This window comes from Durio zibethinus, chromosome 7 (assembly GCF_047325235.1).
Source record: "Durio zibethinus cultivar Kanyao isolate XHJ-2024 chromosome 7, ASM4732523v1, whole genome shotgun sequence".
NCBI classification, from domain to species: Eukaryota; Viridiplantae; Streptophyta; class Magnoliopsida; order Malvales; family Malvaceae; genus Durio; species Durio zibethinus.
In genome coordinates this window covers 22394849-22421455 of record NC_143168.1, presented here as the reverse complement: position 1 = coordinate 22421455, position 26607 = coordinate 22394849, and the positions used below count along the sequence as shown (strand labels likewise).

The 26607-nt window shown below is 31.1% G+C and overlaps 6 protein-coding genes, 1 non-coding gene and 2 pseudogenes across 8 annotated transcripts; 4 read left to right on the top strand and 5 right to left on the bottom strand.

Moving 5' to 3' along the window:
• Positions 1-1111: 1111 nt before the first annotated feature.
• Positions 1112-5667, bottom strand: LOC111277492 (uncharacterized). Of its 2 annotated transcripts, none has more exons than XM_089763883.1 (4): positions 5555-5667; positions 3389-3692; positions 3073-3189; positions 1112-2986 (listed from the first exon to the last, which is right to left on the bottom strand). In XM_089763883.1, the coding sequence occupies exons 2-4, from the start codon at positions 3671-3673 to the stop codon at positions 1454-1456; spliced, it is 1935 nt and encodes a 644-aa protein (XP_089620009.1). In that variant the 5' UTR covers positions 3674-3692; positions 5555-5667; the 3' UTR covers positions 1112-1453. The 2 variants fall into 2 exon arrangements, with proteins under 2 accessions (XP_089620009.1, XP_089620008.1); XM_089763882.1 differs by lacking the exon at positions 5555-5667 and adding an exon at positions 5253-5459.
• A 950-nt stretch (positions 5668-6617) lies between these two features.
• On the top strand, positions 6618-7938 carry LOC111277491 (annexin D8-like; annotated as a pseudogene).
• A 737-nt stretch (positions 7939-8675) lies between these two features.
• LOC149518151 (uncharacterized) lies at positions 8676-10103 on the top strand. The gene is made up of 2 exons (XM_089764359.1): positions 8676-9114; positions 9258-10103. The coding sequence occupies exons 1-2, from the start codon at positions 9030-9032 to the stop codon at positions 9830-9832; spliced, it is 660 nt and encodes a 219-aa protein (XP_089620485.1). The 5' UTR covers positions 8676-9029; the 3' UTR covers positions 9833-10103.
• Positions 10104-10845: 742 nt separating this feature from the next.
• LOC111278036 (inactive protein RESTRICTED TEV MOVEMENT 2-like) lies at positions 10846-11531 on the top strand. The gene is made up of 2 exons (XM_022864472.2): positions 10846-11000; positions 11100-11531. Exons 1-2 carry the CDS (start codon positions 10904-10906, stop codon positions 11444-11446), a joined length of 444 nt encoding a protein of 147 aa, XP_022720207.1. The 5' UTR covers positions 10846-10903; the 3' UTR covers positions 11447-11531.
• A 6781-nt stretch (positions 11532-18312) lies between these two features.
• LOC111277490 (uncharacterized) lies at positions 18313-19386 on the bottom strand. Its single transcript, XM_022863923.2, has 2 exons — positions 19175-19386; positions 18313-18708 (listed from the first exon to the last, which is right to left on the bottom strand). Exons 1-2 carry the CDS (start codon positions 19296-19298, stop codon positions 18428-18430), a joined length of 405 nt encoding a protein of 134 aa, XP_022719658.2. The 5' UTR covers positions 19299-19386; the 3' UTR covers positions 18313-18427.
• A 1710-nt stretch (positions 19387-21096) lies between these two features.
• LOC149518150 (uncharacterized) lies at positions 21097-21933 on the top strand. Its single transcript, XM_089763429.1, has 2 exons — positions 21097-21222; positions 21512-21933. Exons 1-2 carry the CDS (start codon positions 21132-21134, stop codon positions 21931-21933), a joined length of 513 nt encoding a protein of 170 aa, XP_089619555.1. The 5' UTR covers positions 21097-21131.
• A 379-nt stretch (positions 21934-22312) lies between these two features.
• LOC149518149 (blue copper protein 1a-like) lies at positions 22313-23278 on the bottom strand (annotated as a pseudogene).
• A 1231-nt stretch (positions 23279-24509) lies between these two features.
• TRNAL-UAG (transfer RNA leucine (anticodon UAG)) lies at positions 24510-24589 on the bottom strand. Its single transcript has one exon. It is a non-coding gene; the product is annotated as a tRNA-Leu (tRNA).
• Positions 24590-24802: 213 nt separating this feature from the next.
• Positions 24803-26118, bottom strand: LOC111277489 (basic blue protein-like). The gene is made up of 2 exons (XM_022863922.2): positions 25941-26118; positions 24803-25342 (listed from the first exon to the last, which is right to left on the bottom strand). The coding sequence occupies exons 1-2, from the start codon at positions 26104-26106 to the stop codon at positions 25011-25013; spliced, it is 498 nt and encodes a 165-aa protein (XP_022719657.2). The 5' UTR covers positions 26107-26118; the 3' UTR covers positions 24803-25010.
• Between the last annotated feature and the right edge of the window lie 489 nt (positions 26119-26607).

The window sequence follows — 26607 nt, the reverse complement described above, 5'->3', positions numbered from 1 at the left end:
TAAACACAAACAGAAATCTGTTTGGTTCGTTTATATTTGTAAATAAATTTATTTAAAATACGTTACTTTATTATTTATTTATTACACATTTATAATAATCGTAACAAAATAACATTTTTATTTTTTATTTTAATTTTATTTTAAGATTTGTTTATATTCATTTAAGTCTATTTATATTCATTTAAGATTTATTTTTTTGTTTAAATTTATTTTAATATGATTTATTTATTATTCGTAAATATATTCATTTATATATATATTCTTGAATATATTTATTTAATATTCACAAATGAGTTCATTTAAACCAATCGAACTGAATACGAATATTTTATTATTTAAATAAATCAATTTTGAATGAATAAAATAATTTTTTATCAAATACAACTCTATCTCGAATATATTTAAAAATAAATAAATAAATTATATATATTTAATCGTTTATATTTAATTTATTTATAACTTATTAAAAAATTAAACTCGAGTAGAAACTTAAATTGTAAAAAATAGAAATTTATAAACATAAACTCGACTGAACATGCGTAATAATGATAAATGTTCATTTTATTTGAAAGAAAGGAAAAATGCATAGTATTTATCAATCACCAATAGCTAATTTAATAATGATAAAAACCCATTTTTAGATGTGAAAGGGAAACCCTAGCTTAAAAAGGGTTAAGGGTAAAACAGTAAAATAGGAAAAAGGTCACGTAAATAATTGCCGGAGTGCCAAGACATTTGCGATTCTTTTCTCTGGTCAAACATGTGGTATTGGACCTTAGGTGGATTTGTCTCTTTTTGGATTATGTGCTTTGTTTTGGTTTTTATTTTTTATTTTTAAATTAATTAAATTAAACAATACTTTGTTTAACATTACTTTTCTAAAAAACAATTTGTAATTTGACAGTCAAGTATTTAATTTTATGTTCGTATATTTGGAAATGATAATGGAATAAATCATGCCGAGTCATTTCGAATAAAATTATTTTTTATGTTATTCTAAATTGGATTACTTTGAATAAAAAAAATTTAAGTTACTTTTGGCTCGGATTATCTCGAGCTTGACATTTGATTATTTTGGTTTGATTTATTTTTGAGTCCAAACAATAAGATGTAATGTAAGTCTCACCATTAACATAGTAAAGTATATTGTTTCTTTTGGGTACATTCATATCTCTGCTTCATTAGAATCACTAGTCAAAAAATGTCAGTAACAAAGTAAGACCTAACACTTTTGTTGCTTTTCTATGCAAATCCAATTGCTTTCTTTTGGACTTTTTGCCATGGTCCATGTCCCACCATGTTTCCTAAGTTGCCTGCTCATTCCATGCAATACATTATTCCACTCTTGGGATGAACTGGACTGAACTCATCAATAAATGGTCACCAATCTGCCCTTCTTAAATCATTGGATTTTCCGAACCCTGCATCGTCATTAGTTCCAGTGTCAGCTTCGTTAACAGTCTGATTTGCCTTTGTTGTCGGTCAGGTTCTCGTATACTTCTTGCAAGCTGTTTGATGGAAGGTGGTGATGCTTGTCTGTCTTCAGTGGCCTTGTGACATCAGGACGAGTATTATTATCCAGCTCTACTCCATCGGAGTCTGTAGCCGTCAAGCTTTTGCCTATTTCTTCATTTTCACTATTAAGGCAAATTGGACTTACCATATATTGCGAGTGAGATTTTTTTCCTGAAGCATGGCATTCAGTTTCTCCTATCTTACTCTGCTTGTCATGTCTCCGTCTTGCTTGCAACAATGTAGAAATGCCATTGTTGTGAACTTCGGGTTCTGAAGTCCTACTCAAGCGCAAAAACACGCTAGGTTTGTTTCCACCTGAAACAGGGAATTTAGTTTCTCTCATGTTCCTCTGCTTGTCATGTCTCTCTTGCAACCTTGTAGAAATGTAGTTATCTTGTACATCAGGTGCTGAAGTCCTATTCAAACGCAAAAACACACTTGTTTTTGTGTTCACAGTGTGTTCATTTTGCCTTTCAACAGATCTAGTCGTTCTCACCATTTTCTTCCATTTATCATGCTTTTGTTGCAATTCTTCCATGATTTGTTGAACTGACTTATCCACTCTGGTAACACACTTCTGTTGTTTTCTAGTTCTATGCGCTGATATTTCCACTCTGGTATCATCCTCTTTGTCTTGTACTCCAGATGAAAAATTCAAGCGTGAGAACACACTGCTCCTGTTGTTTGAAGCATCAGAATAAAGACCCCTGACAGATGTATACTGATTGATATAATCAGAATTCTCATTTGCTTGGCAGTTCTCTACTGGGGATTTTAAACTATAACTGTTCTCCTTTATGTAGAAATCACCTGCTTTTGTGATGGGAGAAGCAGCAGGAACTGGGTGCCATGTATCCTCATATGGATCTGAGGCAGAAAAAGGCAGACCTATTTGATCTGTCATAAAACATCCAGATTCTGGAGAAGCCCTGGTATCTGAGTCAGAATCATCAGAGGGCAACAAAGGTATGTAATCTCCAAGATCAATGTCAAGATTTCCTGGAGTTTCCAACTCTTGAAGCTCTTGTCCAACACTAACAGGCTGACTTTGGATAGCATGGTCAGGATGAGGACCCAATTCCTGTCCAGAAGTAGAGCTGTGAACAGCAACAAATGGTAATGAGCTTTGGCTACAAGGAGATTCAGGAAAGCATGGGCAATTATAGTGCATGCTATCAGATTCCTTTAATGTAGTATGTGAATCTCCAGAATCTAACAGTTGAGATTCATCTTTTGCGACAGTCAATTTACCAGAATATGCTAGGGGCTCTGCATTAGATTGTGAGTCACTATCGATACCCCATTTCAGTTTCTTTCTGCCAATCTGAGTATGATTGGACCAATCTTTCTCCATTTCTCTTTTCTCAAGTGAAGCCTCATGATACCTGTTTACAATTTCACTATCTATAAGATTTTGAGATTGGAATAGTCTTATCTTTCTTGAACCAAACAACCATAGAAGCCTTTGAACCTGCAATCAGATGAACTCAACCACATAACATTTTACAACACAATAAAACTTTTTAACAGAATGACTGCAAAAAGAGAAAAAAAGACCTGATCTTTAGACAGCCCAAAGTTGAATTTGTTTGTAGTGAAGTAATTATCTCTAATAGCCATCTGAAATTCATGTTCCCGAAGAGGATGGCAGTGCCAGATTGTGGTAAATCTGACCTGGACAAATGTAAAGCAGAATACATAGTACTCTTCAACAAGAACCACACTACATCACCCAACCATAAGCATCAAAAGAAAAAGGTAGAGGAAAAAATAAAGCAAAATTACTGAAGCAAAAAATCTGGAAAAATAGTAAAAGTAATGCTGTAATAAAGCAAAAAACCAACAAAGTTTAAAGTGGATTACTGATGAATACCTGCGCAGGAAATTTCTTCCCTGATGATCTATATGCATGAGGAACAATATTTAGCTCACCATCAGTAGTTGCTTTGAAGACTCCATAAAGTTCTCGCTTCTCATATTCGATAAGAAACAAGATCATTCCAACCTTAACTCCTTTAACAAAGTCAGCAGAAGACATTGGAAGACCAAAGAGCTTTCTCTTGAGGCACTCTTCCCTCGTAGATGCATTTGACATGAAGATAGCACCAAAGTCAGGAAATTTTCCAGAAATTTTATTCATCAACCTGCCTTGAACCATTGCTATCTTTGCAAACAAGCTGGAAAGCAAAACAAGAAGTGCACCACATCAAATTTCCTACTTCAAAGGTTTTCTAAGTAGAAAACAAGCAAAGAATACTTCTATTTTGAAAATTTTTATTACTTCTTATACTAGAAATCAGCAGCACTTTATGCTGATGTGGTAAGACTATAAGAATACAAATAGAAGCCTTGCCATAATACATGGCAGAAACCGCAAAAAGTTGCAGATATTAATAAAAATCCAGTTATTATTTTAATGGAAAAGAAAATTCCACAATTAGTGGAGTGATGAACATAATAAACTAGGAAAAAGAGGAAACACATAGAGATTGCATAGAGGCCAAAATCAAAGGAAAGAAGAGAATGCTATTAAGTCAATGTCATTTCAGAGGCAAGAAACAAGAAGACTCCAAAAAAAGAAAATCAGGACACAATGTTTAGAATAAATTTCACTTTCTAAGCATGATTACCTTAAACCCAGAACAAACACTCAAAAGTAAAAGAAATATTGAAAAGCCTTAATAACTTGAACCTGCATTTATTCCGTATTCATGCTCAAAAAAACTTCTTAGAAAATGGTCTCTCGAACTTGAAGAGAACTTTACAGAAATAATTAGCAAGTTGCAGTTATAGAAGTTTATAAATAAAACACCTAATTGATGTATAATTTTGACAAACGTCCAGAATAGAAAAAGTTGATCTGATTGTGAATAACTAAAACCACCTCACTGCCATATTAGCCCATGCAGGTGGCAAAAACAACACATTAACCATAAATCTGTAGAAATCACAGTTCCAAAAGTGAGGCCAGGTAGAACCATCTTAAACAGAGCTATGACAAGGCATCTACGTCTGATAGCTCAAACCTCAAGCAAGAATATTGGCTATCTTTGGTTCAATTCACTGGACCATAAGTCAAGAATATCTTTGCTAAAAGCAGGAGACACTTTCATATATTCTTACTGCTGCATGTTAGACAAGACAACAGTGAATCTTTTTCGGAATTCCTTTCTGTTTACTCAAGCACAGGGGCTTTTGTAGCTATTTGCTCCTAAATATACCCCATTAAATATCCACAGCTAAATTCATGCCACATCCATAGAAACATACCAATCTAAAGAACATATCCATCCTTTCAATACTCCTAATGAAATAACACAATGTATTCAACTTGCATGCCATTGTTTATCCTGAGAAAATGCAATTTTGAACTTTCAATACAAACTTATCAAGATTTAATTATATTTGATATTGTGCAGCTCAAATCATGAGACAAAAGCATGAGAGATGGAAACATAGTAATAAACCAAGCAGGCTGCTAACATCAGTAGATTTGTTAAAACTCAAAAGCTAATACTACCATTTACAGATTTCACTCTACCAAGCACTTTAATTAACATCTAAAAAAAAGAGTTGAATCAACCCCATATACTTAATGCAATTAATTCTTAAGAAACAAAAATGCCAAAGAAAGGAGCAATGGAATCTAAAACCCTCTTAAAAACTAATCTTTATGCTTTTTCATCAAGCTAAACCTAAAAGAATCAAAAGGAAAAAAAGATCAAGAGTAAGGTTACCTATCAATGCGACTTGTTAAATCTACGATACAAGGAACCCAAAACCTAACAGATCCAGCAAATGTCACTAAAACACGCTTCTTTTTACTAGGAAAATGAAGGAAAAGAGAGCCTTGAGCCTCAAGTTACCCATTTTCCATACAATGACCAAAACCCAACAAAAACTAAGCCAAACCCATATGTATACTACCACATTTTCAAAGACCCACTAAGCATATAGCTATAAAGACACCTTTTGGATTTTCTTTGCAACCAAACAGAAAAACGAATAGCATAAGCAAGAAAATACTGAATACACCCACCAAAGAATGGAATATTTCCTTTCGGATCAGATGTAAGTGAGACTGTGTGTTAAAAGAGACAGAGAAAAAGCCATTCATTTCTCGTTAATTTTTTTTAAAATTTATATATAATTATTGTTAAAATTTTAAATTATATTATATTTTAAATTTTCAGATTTAATTCCTATAATTTATATTAAAATATTGGGAGAGTTAAAAAATTTTCTCCTACTATTTTTAATTTCTCTTCTAAATATAGCTGCTACTAATATAATTTTTTGAGATTTCCTATTTTGGGAAAAAAATATACTAATCACAAGCCAACATGATTTTGGAAAAGAAACATATTATTTCATCTACTTTTATATTATAGAGGTTAATAAGATAAAATGTATCAATTAAAAAAAATTGTACTGATTAAGATACACACATGCCCAATATATTAAAAATTAAAAAATAATTAAAAATAAAATATATATCAAATTTTTAATCTCAATTATAAAATTAAAAATGAATTAAAAAAATCCTTACAACTTAATTAAATCATAATGGGTTGGGCCAAGCAAAGGCTCAAGTGGCCCATGTTTTAATGTTTAGAATTTAGAAATAAGGCCTGGCCTATGATTAAATATTATATTGGCACAAGTTGATTTTTTTTATCAAAAAGTTTTTTATTTTCATTGGGTTATTTTGGTGGATATATAATAATTACTTCATATATTTCTAACAGTCTTTTAATTTTAATTTTAATTTTATTTTTTTCATAAAGAAAATAAAAGAAAGATATATGATATGAATATGGGTTAATGCAAGAATTTTACATCAATTTGTATATATAAGTTGTGCAAAGAAAAGTTGGAAGGTCTCTCTTTTTTTTTTAATTGAATTGAAAGTCCTTATAAAGAGCAGTAATTTGGGTAGTAGTCATGTTCATGTTAAAAATTGAAGTCAAGATTATGCCTAAATATCTTTAATTTGATTCAAAATTGTCAAAATTAACCTTTTTTTTTCATGATAAAAAATTATAAATGTTATTATTGACTTTAGACAAGCCTTTATAACAACTACTCCCCCAAACTCCTTCATGGCCACCAAAATCCTAGCATCTTCAAGCCATAGTTTTGAGAATGAATGCAAGGAAATTCATGATTCTTGGTGAAGATTGAACCAGTTGATTCAAGCTTTGGCTAGGCGAACTCAGCTTTAGAGGGACTTACAATACGGGGAAGACCTTACAATTCTACTTCAAAAGACTAGTATGAGTAGCCAGAGAAATGAGCCTGGGGTTTCACCAAAAACCTGTGTGCAGCCTTGTCTCTTTGGATGCTTGATCCTCACGATCGAGATGCCACTGTTGCTAGGGGAGCAATTCAGCAAGATGATACGAACTATAAGGCCCTTGTGGAAATTTTTGTAGGACGAAAATCAAGTCATATTTTCCTCATGATCAAGCAAGCCTATCAATCAAAGTATAAAAGGCAGTTGGACCAGGATATCATCAATATTGAGCCTCCCCACCCTTACCAGAAGGTAAGTTTGATTATAATTACAGGCATCATTTCAAGTTTAAAGCTTAGAATTCGAGCTGGAATTTGAGATAATTTATGTCAATGACTCATCATTGTTTTTGTGACAGATTCTGGTTGCATTAGCTACATCACACAAGGCACACCAGGCAGATGTTAGTCAACATATCACGCAATGTGATGCCAGGATGCTTTATGAGACAGGAGGGAAGTCCTGGAGCCATTGATGATGGTATTGTACTAGAGATTTTCACCAAAAAGGAGCATTCCACAGCTTAAGTTGACATTTTCTTGCTATAAGCACATATATGGACATGACTACACAAAGGTAATGTGTTTCTTATGCTGCATGCAATCTTAATTTTTGTTTCTATATTTGAAGCTTGTCGGTTTGTCAATGTTTTCCAGTCAATCACCAAAGGGACATCCTGGGAGTTTGAGGATGCATTAAAGATGGTTATAAAATGTATTTGCAATCCACCTAACTGTTATGCAAAGTTAACAATCTGTTTCCATATCTAAGTGGCTTGAAAACATTTCTTATTAATGTTTTAACCAAACTTAAACTATAAAAATTGGGAGCATCAGTCACATAATTGAATCACTGAAAGCAATTATGTTACTATTTCCCACTTCACCAGTTGCATACTTCATTTTCAAGCATTAAAGTGATGGTAGCCGATAGAGGTGCCTAGGCAGGAGTGATGGTGAACAGAGCTGAGATGGACATATGGATGACATTCAAAGGGTGTTCAACATAAAAATATGGAGTAGAATTGAGAGAAGTAATACATGGCATCATTTCCTCTGGGGGATTACAGAAACTTCCTTCTTGCTTTAGCGAACAAAACAGCTACTGCCCCTTCAAAAGCATGTTAGTTCTTAATTGTATTTTAGCTCCATTACCTCCATTGAGTATACTATAGTTGTTTTAAATCTTTGTTTTTTTTTACTGTAATTTGGATGGTTAATAGCCTTTAGTGGTATACATATGATTCAATGAGTTTGAATTAGTGAAATACCAAACAAAAAACTGACTTTGTTAGAGTTAAACAAGCTTGAGTCCCCTTAAACTTGCACATTTCAGCTATTATAATTCTCTCTTAACAAACAAAAAAATTGACTTAATTGTATATATAAATGGTCAAATTCCAAAGCTGATCAGATTTGTTATTAAACCAGAAAGCTCAAGAGTGAGTTAACGGTGCAGAGTTCAAAACAGACAACTTTTCATTGGCTAAAATGTCTTCATGTTGAGTTGTATAATTATACAGATCACCAGGAACATTTTTTGTTATCCTTTTTATGAAATTCTGGATATGTTGAAACATTTGTTTAGAAAGAAAAATCCTACATTCACTTGTAATCATTAATGAAATTAACGTAGGTGGAATTGTAATCCAGGAACTCATCCAAAACATTGAAAATTGACTCCAAACAATGAAAAGCATGGATTGGCTCTGTAATAGGTGTACAAAGAAGGCCGTGGCCTGGGGACAAGAGAAGAGATTGTAGCTGTTAGGATTTAAACACAAACTTGCTAAATGCTAGAGTGATTGCGTGAAACGACTAGACTAAACCTTCAATTCGAAATAATTATTCTTATATAAGGCTAAACCTCTTCTTTTGCATTAGTTTGTCACATGCTAAAGACCAAGGAAAACCTATGAAATGAAGAAGAGATCACGTATTGAGGGAGGACAACATATGTATAGCGTGAAGGGAGATTGTCCAAAGTAGCAAACCAATCCAAATGTTTAGGAATTGGAAAAGGAATGATTCTCTTTAATTCCAATAGGAAACCCAAAAGAAACCTCTTTAATTAGACCAAACCTCTTTCAAATATAAGCTTGTTAATCTTAGTATATGTAAAAGGAGTTGTAAAACAGTATTACTCTACCTCATTGAATTCAGAAAACAAACAGTACTATTTCTTCCAAGAGTTCCATATATATCTTTTTCCTTCCAAAATGTTCATTTCCTACGAAGATTTTGAACCTGATTGCCAATACCATAGAGGAGAAGCTCATGACATTATTGAATTTCAATTGAAAGGTAATATATATTTTTGGAAATAATGTTTTTTTGGTCATAAAGTTGGGACATTTTATAAATTTCTAAGCCAAAAATGAAGATGAATGCTGGTTGTTGTGCAAGTTATTGCTCCATTGCAAATTGATTCAATTCTAGTTTGTCAGGTTTTACAAAGGAGCAGCTGAAAGTTCACTTTTCTAATAATGGCGTCCTAAAAGTTTCCGGAGAGCGTTCCCTGGATGGAACTAAACGGATCCGATTCCGCAAGGAATTCAACACTCCTAAAGATTGCAAAGCAAATGAAATTCACGCAAAGTTCAGTTCTGGTATTCTTTTTATAACAATACCTAAGAAAATTGCTCCGCAGGTTCCTCAACAGGAACCACTTACACCGGCGCAACAAGCGCCGTCGCCAATTCAAGACAAAGGAAAACTAGAACAGGAAACCAGCAGTCAAAGTAAAGCGTCGTCGCCAATTCAAGACAAAGGAAAACTAGAACAGGAAACCAGCAGTCAAAGTAAAGAAGCTGCTGAGCAATCAGGTGCTAGAGATGTGATGAGTGCGCCAACTGAACATGCTATATTGCCTAAGGCTGGCCCCAAATCGTTTATTGCGTGGCTTAAAATGGAGAGAAAGACAGCAGTGAAGGTTGTGGCAAGTGTTACAGCGCTGTCACTGCTGTTTTCTTTGCTATTTTATGCACTCAAATTTTATGATCCCATGATTATTCATGTGTAGAAATACCAAATCCTTGTATATGTTACAGGTTTTTAATGCAAAACCTGTCAGAAAAAGAATGATCATGAACGATGTTTTTAGCTGAAGAAATGAAAGAACGTACCAATTCATCCGTTTATAAGAATGGTTTTTGCTCAAATTACATGTTTTTGCTCAATGGGAAAGGGCTAAAATTAAATTAAAAATATGTAACATAACATGTTGATGATCCTCAGATTAATTATTTGGATTATATTGTAGAATAATTAACTTATGGGAAATTTAGTGGAATTAATTGTATTAGACCAAAAAATTAATTGAAAAAGAAAAAGGTTACTATAAGTGGTCAAATTGCGAAGAAGTACTAAAAACCATTGATGAACTGCTGGGAAACATACAGCCACAGGCAACAGCCTTATTCAGAGCATAAATATCTAAAACAAAGAAACAAACAAAACAAATCCCAAACAGAAAATGTCAAGGAAAAAGAAAAAAATTGCTTGAATAATGAATATTTGATCTCTCTCAAGAAAAACTCCAAATATCCTCAAATAATAATCAATTCCCCGAGTGACCTGCAAACCTCTGATATCCCTTACATTCCTAAGTGCAATATTATATATTAATATTTTTCTTTATATTCGAGGCTGTCAAAATTTTATTTCTGAACAAGTTCAGTACTTTACCAATTTTTTATTAATGTGTTACAAAAATAAACTCTCGGAGACAGGAAAATTGGAATTTCTTAGAAAAGAAAGCGTACTCAAACAAGCCTAAAGGGTTAAGAAAAGTCAGGAATAAAAAAACAAAACAGTTTCTCCATCCATAGAGTAAAGATGGAAATTAAGCCTAATTGAAACAAAAAGAAACCCAATGTTCCAAAAACAATCAAGGAATCATTCTCTTACAACAGGAAAAACAAAAGGAAAACTCTTTTACCTGCTTTCTCAAAGGTTTCGCAACTCGGAAACTATAAAAGGAATATTCGGCATATATATATATATATATATATATATATATGGTTACATCTCAATCTTCTCATCGTCCAAATAAGCCTAAAAGAGAATTAAAAGAAGAAGAAACAAAAATAAGATGCAGCCTCCCATGGAAACCTCTTATGAAGATTTTGAGCCCTTCTGCAAATGGCGAAGGGAGCATAAGTGTGACACACTTGAGGTACATCTTCCCGGTAAGATTATATTTCCATATCTTCAAATTAATGATCAATTTACTGATCAATTAGTCTACGTATACTTAAATTTCTGTCGACCGAAAAAAAAAATTGTAGGATTTAAAAGGCAGCAATTGAAAGTTCAACTTAGCAGTTCTGGGGTCTTAAACATCACTGGAGAACGTCAATCGGATGAGGATAAAATGAAAAGAAGCCGATTCCGGAAAGAATTTCCACTTTCGGAGAATTGTCAACCAAACCAAATTCACGCAAAGTTCTCTAATGGCATTCTTTACCTGGCAATGCCTAAGGAAATTTCCAACATTTCAGGTGCTGGTGGAAATGTTAGTTCAGGCAATCGTAATAAAAAGATAGCTATGGAAATCATAGTAGCAATTTCCTTGGCAATGGCTGCTGGAGCTTATGTAATCAAATATTGCCAATGTTCTCATCTTTGGAACTAATACTTTGTAATTTCAACATGAATAAAAATGAAACATTTATAAGTTGAACTTATTGTTTGCGAATTTAATTATCTCCTGTTTTCTCTAATAACTGATTAAAATGAAAATTAAAGAAGAATCTTTATTGGTGGTAATTTGGAAGTATAACCAGAAGGGGAAAGGAATCATCTTGAACAGGTTTTGGGGCACAAATAACTTTTAATGGTAAGGCAAACTAAGGAATTAAAGATTCTGAACTTAATCAGAAATTAGGGAAAAATAATAATAAAATAAAAATGTATAATTAGGTACTCGGTATCATTACTGACAACATATTAAAATTTAGGATGGGTAAATAACCTACAATTAATCAAATATTTGATGGAAAAATGTTAAAATTTAAGATGAAGAATACAACAGCAACAAACTAAATTTTATATTCCATAACTTTGGGATCGGCTGTATGAAAAGTAAAAAAAGTCTCATGTTATATCGTAATTTTAAATTTTTTTGCATCACTCATTTTTATCAATAACAATCTTGTCATCTACTTTTTTAACTCTTATATAATTTTTTATTACTTGCATCAATGTTTTTTATGTTGTGCTTCTAATAGTTTTGGTCTCTCATAAATTTAGGAGCTCATTTCTCTTAATTGGTGCACAGAAACATTTCACATAGATAAACCAATGTTTTATATGTCCAAACTATCGTAAAAGACCCTATTTTATCTTCTCCTCAATTCGAACTATACTACAAGAAATCTTACATATAATGATGCTCGAAAAAATATCAGTAAAACTTCAAAATCCATCAATATAGCACCATAAACCCTATATCGACAGTCAAAATATGTATTTCGATGAATTTTTAATCATTAGTATATCATTATCGGTATAGACCTATACTGACGATTTTTTAAGTGTTGAAATAGCTTATAAAAATATACCTACGGTTTAAGACCGTCAGTAAATGTATATCTATTAATGTAGCATCTGTTGTGTATTAAACTATTATATCTTTTACTGACAGTTAACACCCATTAGTATAGACTTGTATATTTTAATTTTTTTTGCCTATACCAACAATTAATGTTTGTCAATATAGACTGTTAGTATAACCTGAAATATTTCAATAGTAAAACATATTGGTATAAATTTTAAAGCGTTGGTAAAAACTTTTTTTTAAATTATATTTTCAATTATTAATATTAATTTATTTATAACCATAATATAATATAGTTTCATATAAAGTAAAAATACACAAAAAAGTAAAAATATTTAATAACATTTGAAATAAAACAACAACCAAACTGTTTTATAATCCATAAATTTAAAATAAGTCAAGAACTAACATCATTATACCGAATCTAAAAAAAAAAAAGAACATTAATATCTATGATTGAATGTCTACAAACATGGTGCTCGAAATTTGCATCAAAGAATCCTCCTGATGCTATTACTAATGGCTGAACCTCAAATTCTCTATATATATTCTGAATAATATTTTAAAGATTGTTTACATTAGATGCATATTGATCTATTGCAACTCTTATTCCAATGCCAAAGCCACACAATTCATATCTTGATCAGCCAAATTATTATTTAAGAAATTCTTGTAAAAGTGAAGCAGGCATTAAAATTTTAGAAAGATTTTTTTTTTGTGATGTTTTTTTATCTAAGAGGCTTAAAGATAAGCTACTTACTAGATTAAGAAGAGAAGCTCTCCCCCAGCTACATGTTTCATAGTCACATTTATCAAGAGGTCACCAATCTACAGTAAGATAGCCGAAGTTTTCATCTATTTTTCCTATTAAAGCTGTTCCATTAACAAAAACAGTGCCGCTAATAACATTTCTAAGTTCTCTTCTACTTTTTGAGGTGATAAAGACTGAGCCTAGATTCATCTAATACAATAAAAAACATAAAAAAAAAAAAGGCATGCTCAATGACACAAAATTAAAATGCAAAAAATGAAAAATACCTTTAAGAAATAACGAGTCTTGATGCTTCAACTTTAATTCAACTATAAAATAAAATGAATGTTGATGGGTTTAAATTTGTAAAGTTAGTGAAAGGTGGAAAGAGTTTGTGGGAGGTGGAGATTAAGTATGTAGATCGGTGGAAGGTAAAGGTAAAGAAAATGATTTAAATTCATAAGCCCGCCATTTTTTTGAGATTATTCAAGGCATTTTTTATCAGAAACACCTTGAATAATCATTTACAAAAAATTTAATGGGGTTATTCAAGGCATTTCTCGCTAAATACGCCTTGAATAATCCATTGCCTTTTTTTAAGGATTATTGAAGGCATTTTTGGCTAAAAATGCTTTGAATAATCCCTTCATAAAGATTAAATAAGATTATTTAAGGTATTTTCGGCTAAAAATACCTTGAATAATCTCCTGCCTTTTTTTAGGGATTATTCAAGGCGTTTTTGATCAAAAATGCTTTGAATAATCTCTTACAAAAAATTAAATAAGATTATTCAAGACAGTTTTGGTTTTTAGCTAAAAATGCCTTAATAATCCCTTACAAAAAATTGAATAGTATATTAACAAAAACATTGGAGTAGGTCAGTTAATTAGAGCATGTAATTATTAATCATAAAGTTATAGGTTCAATTTTTTCCTTTAGTGTTTTGAGAATTTTTTAAAGGATTATTGAAGGCATTTTTGATAAAAAAATGTCTTGAATTATCCTATTCAATTTTTGTAAGAGATTATTTAAGACATTTTTTGCTAAAACTACATTCAATAATCCCTTGAAAAACCCTCAAAATGCTAGAGGGAGAGATTGAACCTACAACCTTATAGTTAATAGCTATATGCTTTAATCGACTGAGCTATTCAAATATTTTTGTTAACGGATTATTCAATGTATTTTTAGCCAAAAAAATGCTTTGAATAATCTTATTCAATTTTTTGTAAGGGATTATTCAAGGCATTTTGACAAATGTCTTGAATTATCCTATTCAATTTTTTATAAGGGATTATTCAAGATATTTTTGGCTAAAAACACTTTTAATAATCCCTTGAAAAACCTTCAAAATGCTAGAGGAAGGGATTGAACCTACAATCTTATAGTTAATAGCTATATGCTCTAATCAACTAAGCTATTCAAATACTTTTATTAACGGATTATTCAAGGTATTTTTGACAAAAAAAATGCTTTGAATAATCTTATTCAATTTTTTGTAAGGGATTATTTAGGGTGTTTTGGCCAAAAACACCTTTAATAATCCCTTAGAAAACCTTCAAAATGCTAGAGGACAAGATCAAACCTATGACCTTATAAATAATAGCCGTATGTTCTAACCGATTGAGTAATGCCTTGAATAATCTCTTGAAAAACCCTCAAAATGCTACAAGAAAGGATTAAACCTATGACCTTATAGTTAATAGTTGTATGCTCTAACCAACTGAGATGTTCTAGTGTTTTTGCTAATGGATTATTCAAGGCATTTTTTGCCAAAAATGCTTTAAATAATCCTATTCAATTTTTTGTAAGAGATTATTCAATGTATTTTTAGCCAAAAACACATTCAATAATCCCTCTCCAAAATTTTTTGAATGGGTTAGTAAAGGTATTTTTGGTCAAAAACACCTTCAATAATCCCATTCAATTTTTTATAAGCCAATCATTTTTTTTTGTTGTTTTAAGCTTATACTGACGGTTACATTAATAACCATCAGTATATAATATAATTATACTGACGGATAGTCATATATCGTAAAAAAAAAATTTATTTATACTAACAGTTAAATAAAGTATTGGTATAAGTATGGTATATTCTGATAGTATTAAAAATCTGTTAGTAAAAGTCTCTTTTACTGATGAAATTTGACTATCAGTAAATAATCCATACAAAAAATTTTGTATAGATCATTGAATGCATTTTTTACCAAAAACGCTTTCAATAATCCTATTCAATTTTTTGCAAGCTATTTATTTTGTTTGTTTTGAGCCTATACTAACTGTTACGTTAATAACCATTAATATATAACATATATATTGATAGATAGTCATATATTGTCAGAAAAAGTTTATTTATACTGACAGTTAAATAAAGTGTTGTTATTTAAATGGTATATTCTAACAGTATTAAAAATTCGTTAGTAAAAGTCTCTTTTACTGACGAAATTTGACTATTAATATAACCAAGCATTAGTATATAAAAAAAATTTTATAGTGCTACCCTTAATTTTCCTTGATTTCTTATTTTCTCTTCTAATCTTACCACACATCATCTAAACATCTTCATCTCAGCTACAACAATTTTCTCATCATGTAGTTTCTTAACGGCCCAACACTCAGTTTTATATAATAACACATGCCATACAATTGTTTTATACAATTTTACCTTTAACTTTAAAGGCATGTTGTGATTTTCCAACACCCTCAATGTACTTTATCACCTCACCCATCCTATTTGAATCCTATAATTTATGTCATTTTCTATCTCAAAATCACTTTGAATAATTGATCCTAAATATAAAAAATGACTACTTTTTTGTACTACATCACTATCCTATTTAATTACATTGGCACTTGCTTCCCTATGATTACTAAACTTATATTTCATATATTTAGTTTTAGAGCTATTCAATTTAAAGTCTCAAGACTCTAGTGTATGATTTCATAATTCTAATTTCGTAATAAGGTTATCACTACTTTTAGTAACTAGGACTATACCATTGGCAAAGAACATTCATAAGGACACCTTGTCTTGGATATGTCTAGTGAGCTCATCCATAACTAATGTAAAGAGAAATGAACTTAATGCTGAGCCTTGATGCAATCTTAAAGTAATGGAAAAGTTATTAATCACACCCCTAATCGTCCTCACATTCATTATAACTCTTTCATACATATTTTTAACTATATTAATGTACTTTAAAGGAACTCTTTTCTTTATTAAGGTCCACTAAAGCACATCTCAGAGAACTTTATTGTATATTTTCTCCAAGTCAATGAATGTCATATGTAAATCTCTCGAATTTGGGTTACAACTTATATTCAATTACTCTTTCTCAAAATTTCATAGTATGACTTCTAAACTTTATTTCTCTATATTTTGAATGATTTTGTATATCACCTTTTTTTTTGCATAAAAACACTAGAGTACTCTTTCTCAATTTTTTTGGCATTTTTTAAATAACCCAAATTTTGTTGAAAAGATATGTCAAGCATCATATCCATACTTCACCTAAGCGTTATCATTTCAATCGAGATTTTATTTGGTCTTATAGCTTTTTTTGCTTTCATCATTCTCAATACCTCTTTAACCTTATACCTTCTAATATTTCATTTAAATACACTATTTATATCCTTAAAAGGTATGTTAAGCTTGCTTATATCATGCTCAAATTTGTCATTAAAGAGATTATCAAAATAATCTTTTCATATCTTCTTAATCTTCTCATTCTTTGCTAAAACTCATTTGTCACTACATTTGATGCATCTTACGCCATTAAGATCCTTACTCTTCTTATTCTTCATTTTATCAATTTTGAACAACTCTTTTTCTCCGTCTTTTGTCACTAGTTTTCTATATAATTCTTCATAGATCTTAGTTTTTAAATCTCTAATAGCCTTTTTGGCTTTTTTTTTTTTAATTGTCTTATACTTTAAATAACTCATCTCATCCCTATTGTTTCTTAAATTTCTATAACACTCCCGTTTAGCTTTAATTGTGATTTTTGTATCCTTATTCCACCACCAAGATTCTTTTCCTAATGATGCACAACCCTAGATTCGCCAAGTATCTCTTTAGCAACTCTTTAAATTCTGGTAAAAATATTTTTTCACATTATTTTTACATCTTCATTAGGTTTCCAATAAATTTCTTTTACTTGTCTATCCCTAAAAGCTAACATTTTGTCCCCTTTGAAGTTCCACCACTTAATACATGGTTTATAACTCTGATATATGCTCATTGACCCTCAAAGGTGAAAGATATCTAGAATTAGTAGTTTACATTGTGTTGTCACACTCTTACTTAATATAACTTTGTAATCCTTATAGTTTCTTCTATCATCTTTCCTCGTAAAAAAGAAATCAATTTGACTATTGTTTGACTCACTCCTAAAAGTCACCAAATGTGATTCTTTTTTCCTAAAACACCTATTTAATATAGTTAGGTCCAATAGAATAGAAAACTCTAGAATACTATCTCTGATATGGTATGGTTTTTTTCTCCAGAACCATATCCTCCATGCACCCTCTCAAAGTCACTACAATCATTGCCTATGTGACCATTTATATCTCTTCCAATAAACAACTTTTCTCCATTTGCTATGACTTGCACTATCTTTTTTAAATCTTTTAAAAAATTTTGCTTATTGCCTTGATCCAAACCTATTTGTGAGGAGTAAACACTAATAATGTTAACGGTTTCCTTTCTTAATATAAGTTTAACATATAAAATTCTACCTTTATTTTTTTAACTTCAACCATATCATCTTTTAAATTCTTATCTACAATTATTCTTACTCCATTTCTACTCTTTTCCTTACTTGCATACTAAAACTTAGAGCCACATATTTTTATTTCTCTAGCCTTTTCCCCGACCTATTTAGTTTCTTGGAGACATAATATTAATTACTTTCCTAATCATTACTTCTCATATCTTTGCTATTTTACTAGTTATCGATCCTATATTCCAAGTAGCTAAGTGTAATTTATCCCATAGACTAATTTCTTTACTTGTATTCATCCATTAAAACATGAAAACCCTTGACCATTTGATACCGCACATGGGCAGCAATGTGGCATGTTGCTCCCAAGTGATGACCTAGCAACCCTTTCTCATTTAACATTACACCCGGACATCATTATATATATGATGTAATTTTTTCAATTCATAGAAAATCAGAAGTTCATATTCGAAACTTTGATTTTATTAGTAAACATCACTTTAGATTTTGATTTATTTTAGTACAGACATATATATGAACAATTATTTCATTTAACAAATTCCGAAAATTGGTTCACTCAGAATATTAGTACATACAAAATGCAAGAAGCAAAAGCAGAGCAACCATTGCACAGTTGATTGTTTTCTTCCCCATTTTGCAGAAGCTTAAGGCAGAATTTTTACAAGGCAGCCTTAGATTAAGATTCCCAGCTTCAAACTTTGCTTCAATTTCTTTGATGTTGTACTTTGAAACATCAATTTTTTTGTTGAATCGCCTTATTAGACTCTTCCCCACTTGATGCTCTCCCCTAATATACAAGAGTCTGTCCTCACCCATTTCGTACTTCAGTTCTTCCCTTTTGAATTCTGAAAAATTATATAGAAATATTCATATATATATATATATATATATATGTGTGTGTGTGTGTGTGTGTGTGTGTGTTTGTGTGTTTGTGTGTGTGTATGAAATACTACTAGTGAGATTATTTCTGCTTTTTACTCTGAGAAAAGATCTTTTTTTTTTTTGGTTTGGGGGAAAATTTTTTTCTTTTTCCTTTTATGTTACATTTGATCAGATTCATTACATTTAAGCTATACCATGAAGGAGTTTTCTCTCATCCTATAAATATTATCTCATTGTAAAAATTATCAAACAAACCTCCAAATTGAAAATTTAAAAATCTAATTGCTTTGGAGTTTTTTGGGATCTTGTTAGCCTAAATTCGACTCTATAACCTGTAAAATGCAAAAGCAAATTAATAACCAAAATTAAGAAGGCAAAAACTTTTTTTTTTTTGTTTTGTAAAAAGAAGGAAAAGATATTAATTTATACCCTGGAGCTGGATTTCAAGAATGTCAGCTTCTTTGAGAACGTAATCTTTGGCTTCTTTTATCCACTTGCAATAGGGTTCAAAATCTTCGTAAGAAGGCTCAATATTGCTTTCTTCCTTCTTCATTTCCAAAGGAATTTAAGCTTTTTTTTTTTTTCTTTTATTCTCCTCTTAGGATCTTGAAGGGAGAAAGGAAGATGAATTAATCAAGAGATTTGAGTGTATGAAAGTTGTTTCTTTGCTTCTCTTTTTATGGACTTAATTTGACACCTTCGAAACCAAAAAAAAAAAAGGTTCTTTTCTTTTTCATTAAAAAAACAACGTCTACTCTTGAAATTAAAGCATATTCTTTTCTTTTCTAAATGAGGGATTGCTTGAAATTGCATTAACCTTCAAGTATTCAAAGAATAATTTTTAATGAAAAATTATCTTAAACATTGATAATTAAAATTTTAAACTCTATATATAAGTGAATTTAAAGATCGCTGCATGTTCATTATTTTTAATTAAATCAGCAACATCTTCAACGTGAATTTACACATGCATGCAGAAAGTATTTCTTTTTTACAAAGGATTCCTATCTTTATTTTTTTTTTTTCTTATTAATCTCACGTTCCTAGTGAAGAGAATAAGTTCACGCTTAATATTTAGGTAAGGATAAAATTAAAAGTCTATTATAACATTCATGCCAATGTAACATTAATTAATAACTAATAATATGTGATCGTTTGATTTAATAATAAGTGCATGTGTCACGAATCCCACATCTATAAGAGAAGCAAGTGGTCTTAACTTATAAATAATGGGTGTTTTTCCGCTTAAGCGGAAAGTGTGTTAGGTTAAAAACGTGCATCTATGGTACATGCATTTTAAACTTTAGGCATAACCATTTACATGCGACTCTAATATGATCCACTAAAAAAAATCAAACTTCTTTGGAAAAAAATTGCTATTAAATTGCTATTTAGAGTATTATGAGCATTAATCCAAAGATACATATTTTTCTTTTCTTTTTTTCTTTTAAAGGCATTTCCTTCTTATATTCGTATTTCTATATGCACAATTCTCAAAATGATGTCTGTTTGATTGGTTACTACTTTAATCTTAATCTAACAACAATTGTGAGAATATATAGTGGCATTATTAGAATTTTTTTTTTCTTTTTTTTTTTACAAAGGAGATCACAACTAAAAAATAAAAAAAAATAAAAAAATGGTTGCAGCTGATAGAATTTGAATTGTAGAATTATTAAATGTCATATATATGTTGGGAAGATACATTTCTTGGAGTCCATATGAGCACTTCAAAAGTTCATACATAAATATTGAACACCACTTAAGCTCAAAATTTTAAATTATTATTTTTGGATTTTATATATATATATAAAATTTTTCACTCACATTTTTTAATTACGTGAAAATTTTTACTCACATGTGAATCTATCTCAATAATACATTTATATATGATCATCAATTAATAAAGAAAAAACGAATGGATGTTAAAAGCTATATGTCAAGTTAAAACTTGGTAATTGAATTTTTTTTTTTGAGGTTTTGCAAGTCATTTTCCTCTAAGTTGAAAAACAAAACACACTTTTTTTTTTTTTTTTGGTGTTGAAGAAGAGTTAATCCCACTTGCGTAATATAAGTTCTAGGTTGCGCTATCTCAACAAAATCATGTCATAACAATCAAAACAAATTTCTCCACATGAATTCAATTGAGGAATAAATGAAGTTAGGCTTTTAAAGCAACCTTGTCAATTCCTAAAACAACCACAAAATGTGAAATGATACTTTTCTAAGAGAAACTCCCTACGAAACATTTTATACCTCTTGTACTCAACAATGAATCAAAGAGTTAATTTCTTTATAAACATAAGAAATCCTTCATTAATTGGAAAAGAATCCCACAAATTAGCGTTTGTCTTCTTTCGAAATCCGACACGATAAACAACGAAAAATGGAAACACCCACAGAAGAATATTTTGAGCCCTATTGCCTATGGAAGAGAGGAAAAGATCAGTCGGATGCAATTGATATTATGCTTGATGGTATTGTATTTTACCCCTCTTTGAAGAATTTTTTTCTTTGAAATTAGAAATATTTAATGCTATGTTTGAAAAGATGAATTTAAAAAAATGGTTTTGAATTTGATTAACTATATAAATTAAAAATACTTAATTTTGAATACGAGATTTAACCAAATTTGTTCATGCAAAAGAGCTAGAAACCAATAGATATGGAGATTAAATCATAACACCTGTAGTTTCTTCAGTTATCCTTAGATTACGGTTCTTTAATACAAAAAATTTATTATCAATTTCTACTATAATTTCATAGGTTTCAAAAGGGAAGACGTGGAAGTTAAAATCAACCGAGTTGGGGAGAAAAAAACTATTATATCGATCATTGCAGAATCTCCGAGACTCCTTCGGAAGAAAATTGAAATATCAAATGATGTTTATGATATAGAACATATTCGTGCAGTATTTTGCAGAGGTAATCTCAGTCTAGAGCTGCCCAAGAAAGCTGCTTCAAAGAAGCTCGAAATTTCAAAGCCAAGTCTAGAAATAGGAAATTTTTTACAAGAATCGGCCAAAGACATGGGAAATTCTGCTGCTGAAAATTCATCTTCAAAGCTAATGTTTGGAGCATTTGGTTTTATGTTGATATCTGTTGTGTTATTTGCATACACATACTATATGGTGTTGAAAACTAGAACCCCACCAGCTTTTCCTCAAATTTGTAAATGCTTATGTTAATTGAATTGGAAATTAATAGAAACATATATTATTTATTTGGCTATTTTGATTAATTACATCTCTTAATTTCTTGTTTAATTATTTTTATGTAGCTTTTGATATGGAGGTTGTACATCAAGCCAAACAAGTTTCTCTTTGGCACATGTTGTATGAGTTTTCTTATGACTTTCTTAGTTGTTGGGACTAATGATGGATTTCCAGGAAGAATTAACTACTCAAAATTGAATTGTAACTAAGCCAAGACCAAGATTAAGTAAAATCAAATAAAATCAAATTGAATTGCTTCCATAGCTGCCATAAAAACAAGATCCCTGATGACATGACTCCAAAATGGCTAATCAAATCCATGGATAGGGAGATGGAGCCTGTGGCGACCAAGGTGCAGTAGGAGATGGAACTGTTGAAGGTGAAGATGGAACAGGTGCCAAAGGTTCAGTTGGTTTTGCCGGAATTGAAGGTACAGTTGGTGTTCAAGGTTCAGAACTTGGTGTTAGGGCTGGTACCCAGCCATATGAATATTGGACAGTGATTGCAAGCTTTTGACCATAATCGGCACAATGTTTGCTAACACCGCAGATGTATCACTTTCTCCCTGGGGTATTAAGGACGATTGTGTTATTCCCGGAGGTGAGAGCTTCGTTTGCTGGTGGAATGTCCCAACTCTTGAAAGCAGTACCGTTTACTTTGAACACATTGTGATATCCTTGAGGGTATTTGAACACTGCAAAAAACTCAAAGAATATAAAAAAGAAGTAAATAAACTCCTATATTAACCGATTGTACATTTGTGTTAATAGAAATGAATCTACTTATGTATATCTAGCATAAACATAATTTTATAAATCATGTAATCATCTAATTTCATATGTGAAATATAAAAATTTCATGGCCGGTTAGTAAAATAATAATATACAACTATGAATATACCTAATTTATCGCCAACACGAAAAGTTTTATCCTTTGCCCAAGCTTGATAATCGAAATTGATTGTCTATCCACTCTCATCCCCGACGATATAATTTGTTGCAATGGCCATTGCGGGAAGAAACATGGTAATAATGGTGAGCATGAGAAACTTGTTAGAAGCCATTTGAAGCTTGTAACAAAGATTTTATCAAATCCTTATACTAAGCTTCAGTTATTTATGATTCTTTGATTGAATCTGGTTCGGCTGATTAGTTGCAATTAAGGACCAATTTATAGTTTGATTAACTAGGTAGCTAGGAAAATTTCATATGAAAGAGGAACCGGCAAGGGTCAGCATTTAACATTGGGTTATAAGTAGGACTGCCAAATAATAATATTGTTTCCTTAAGAGGACGTGTTTGAACAAATTGAGAATATATATTATCATTTTTGTTTGTTTCCTTGGAAAAAAAACAAGATGAAAACTAAACACATGTCACCTAGAAACATGCCTGCAGTACTTAATTATATAGTAGTAATTGCGTTTGTTTTTGTTTTTGTTTTTGTTTTTTTTTTTAGAGATTTTCAATGTTGATTGTTGTTTAATTAAAGCCGGCTTTTGGAAGAAAATATTTTGTAAGTTCAAAAAGCAAAATTCATCGCCTGACCTCTTTGTTTTCTCAAAAGAGATTTGGGGTTACATAATTATAATTGTTATTATACGTAAGTTATATGATATGATATAATTAACATGTTTAATTTTTTTTTTAGAAACCTTTTAAATATGAATAATATGTTATTTTATATATATTTTAAGTATTAATAATTTTATAAATGAATTTAAACACATTAGATATATATATGTTGCATAATGTAGATTTATTTGTTAATTCGAAATGTACATAAATGGATTAGATGGATCAACTGCATCAAAACACGAATATTTTTTTTGTCGTTAACACAAACACAATTAATTTTACACAAAAAATTCCAATCTGTTTAACTCTGTATCTAGTTTGTGTTGTGTTAATGAATAATGTCAGCATGGAATGATAGGAATGGTGAAACTCACGGTGAATTGCTAAAAATTACTTGGAGTTCAACCAAGCGCAGCAGCAACTAATCAGGCGCTGCCAATGAACCAATGAACACCATGTGATGGGATTTATAATGGGAACTTTGATGGTGCCATAGACAGATTTGGGAAAATAGGTGGGTATAGGTGTGGTGATTAGAAACTCTGAAGGGTTCGTTTTGGGTGTACACATTGCTGATCTGCCATGGATAACAATTCCTTCTCTGTACTAGAGGCACTTGAAGCAGTTGTTTGGTCTTTGGGCTTTGCTTTTGAGATGGGATTCGCAAGAATTGTTATGGAAGGTGATGCTTTAGCAGTTTTGAAGAAAATACAGACAATGACTCTAGACCTCTCTCCCATTGGCCCTATTATAGATGAGGCTAGAACCAAGGTTGCAAAATTCACTAACTGCAACATAGCACACACCAGAAACTCAGGGAATGTAGAAGCTCATTGTTTAGCAAAGCATGGATTACCAGTTCAAGGTGACTTGTATTGGGTGGAGGATCGTCCAGAGTCTTTAAACTCCATTGTAGCTACTGTGCATGAATGAACTGACGAGGTTGGAAAAAAAATTGAAAAGATTAATCAATGACAGCTGTGGGATTTGAACCCACGCCCTTTCGGACCAGAGCCTAAATCTGGCGCCTTAGACCACTCGGCCAAACTGTCGCATTCTTTTTTATTCAAATTAGTTGATAAAATATTATATAAACCAAATACAATTCGGCTTCAATTTGTACTGATTTAGATTTTAGACATCGAACGCATCTGAAGGCTGTTGATAAATCTGAAATTCACTCAAAAGAAGTCATCTGTAACAATAAGAAAATCTTGGTATTTGATACTATACGTACCAGATTAAACAATTGAAAATGACTTTTATTCAACATTCTGCTGAAAATACAAAAAAAAGTCTCCTCCGTGGAGACTTAAAGTTCAAACAGCTAAGCATTTATTTTAGGGGAAAAAGTAAGAAACAATCATGAATGCCAATTCCTATCCAATCCCTCCAAACCGCTTATTGCATGGGTAAAATACTAGACTTCAAACTCCCCTTATGAATGAAAATCTCATACTATTACAATTTTAGTTAATTGACCATGACCATAGCGACAATAGCGAAAGTTATCCCTAAAAAGATCTGGGAAATGCCCTCTTTGGCCAATAAAGTTGGAGCAGCGCTAGAAGCTGGAGCAGTGCTAGAAGCTGGAGCAGAAGCTAGCACTGTTATGTTAAGCTTCTGCCCTGCTTCGCAATGGCCGCTTATTCCACAAATGTACCATTTATTTCCTGCGGCTGCCAACTTAATCGTGTCATTTCCACTGAACGAGCCCAAGCTATGGTTTGATGGAACATTGCAGTTTTGGAAGTCGGTTCCATTTACTTTGTACACATTGTGAGCTCCAGCCTTGTATTTGAAAACTGCAAAAAGCAAAAAAAGCAAAAAAAAGCTCTTTAATTCAGTTCTCTTTTTCTTTGAACTCAAGCTATGGTAATAAGAAATAAAAAATGGGGGCATTCCAAAAAAAGTAATTGATTCCTTGATCTACAAGTAAATTTTATAGCCAAAGCCCAAAAATATATTTTGGACAACACTCAAATTTGGGATTTAAGTTTTCATATAGTAAATCTACCAATATATATAAACTAGTAGTTTTCTTTCATTGCGAACCTTTTTCATAAAAAAAAAAAAAATCATAAATTAGGATAGAGAAAAAAATTATCAATATTTAGTTTAAATTCAGATTTGTTGGATACTATTTTTTAAATATAATTATATGAATTAACTAAATACTTTAAAATTTAAGTTATCAAATCATAAATTCACCAGCATATATAAACCCTTAAGTTTCTTTTAATGAGATTTTGAAACATATCATTTTATCTTTAAATTTATTCCACTGTTAAATGAGATATGTAAGGAGTAAAAATAATTGAAACAAAAGTGATGAATTGGGTTAAGAATATATTGCAAGACAAAAAAAAAAGATTGATTTTGAAACTTATGATGATGGCATACCTAGAGTGTCTCCAACAATGAACTGCTTGCCTTTAGCCCAATCTTGGTAGTTAACTCCCTCTTTCCATCCGTCATTATCACCAACTATGAACTCCATAGCAAATGAGATTGCTGGAGCAATGACAGCTACAATTGCACAAACAACTAATGAACGATGAACAGCCATTAGATAGAGAAATTTAACAAAAAATAATAATAATTAATTTGTTGTTCCAAGGTAAGGCCTGTCAAGAAACATGGCTTGAAGTAAGTATTTATAGTGTGAAGCTAATTGTTGGCTTCGAAAGGCTACAAAATTAAAGTTAAAATTACAAGGAAAAGGAAATCCTTTGATTCATGGGCGGTATTACCGAATATGTTCAGACAATGTGAGATTCAAGGAGAAAATTTCATTGGATCATTCTATGAATTTGGAGATGATTACAACATGTTCTTAGAAAGATACGTAAAAAGAATGGGCCATTCTCTTGGTGTATGATGCTGCTACAATCTTCGTTGTTAATATCTCAAACTGATGTGAAAAGGTTAAATAATTATATATAAAGATCTATTTGATTGATGTGTTTGCTATAAAACGAAAGAAGAAAAGTATGATCATAATTGATTAAGAAAGGACCAGGTTATTTGCCCCAATAAGTAATTCCGATCGAGGCTCAGACAACGATTT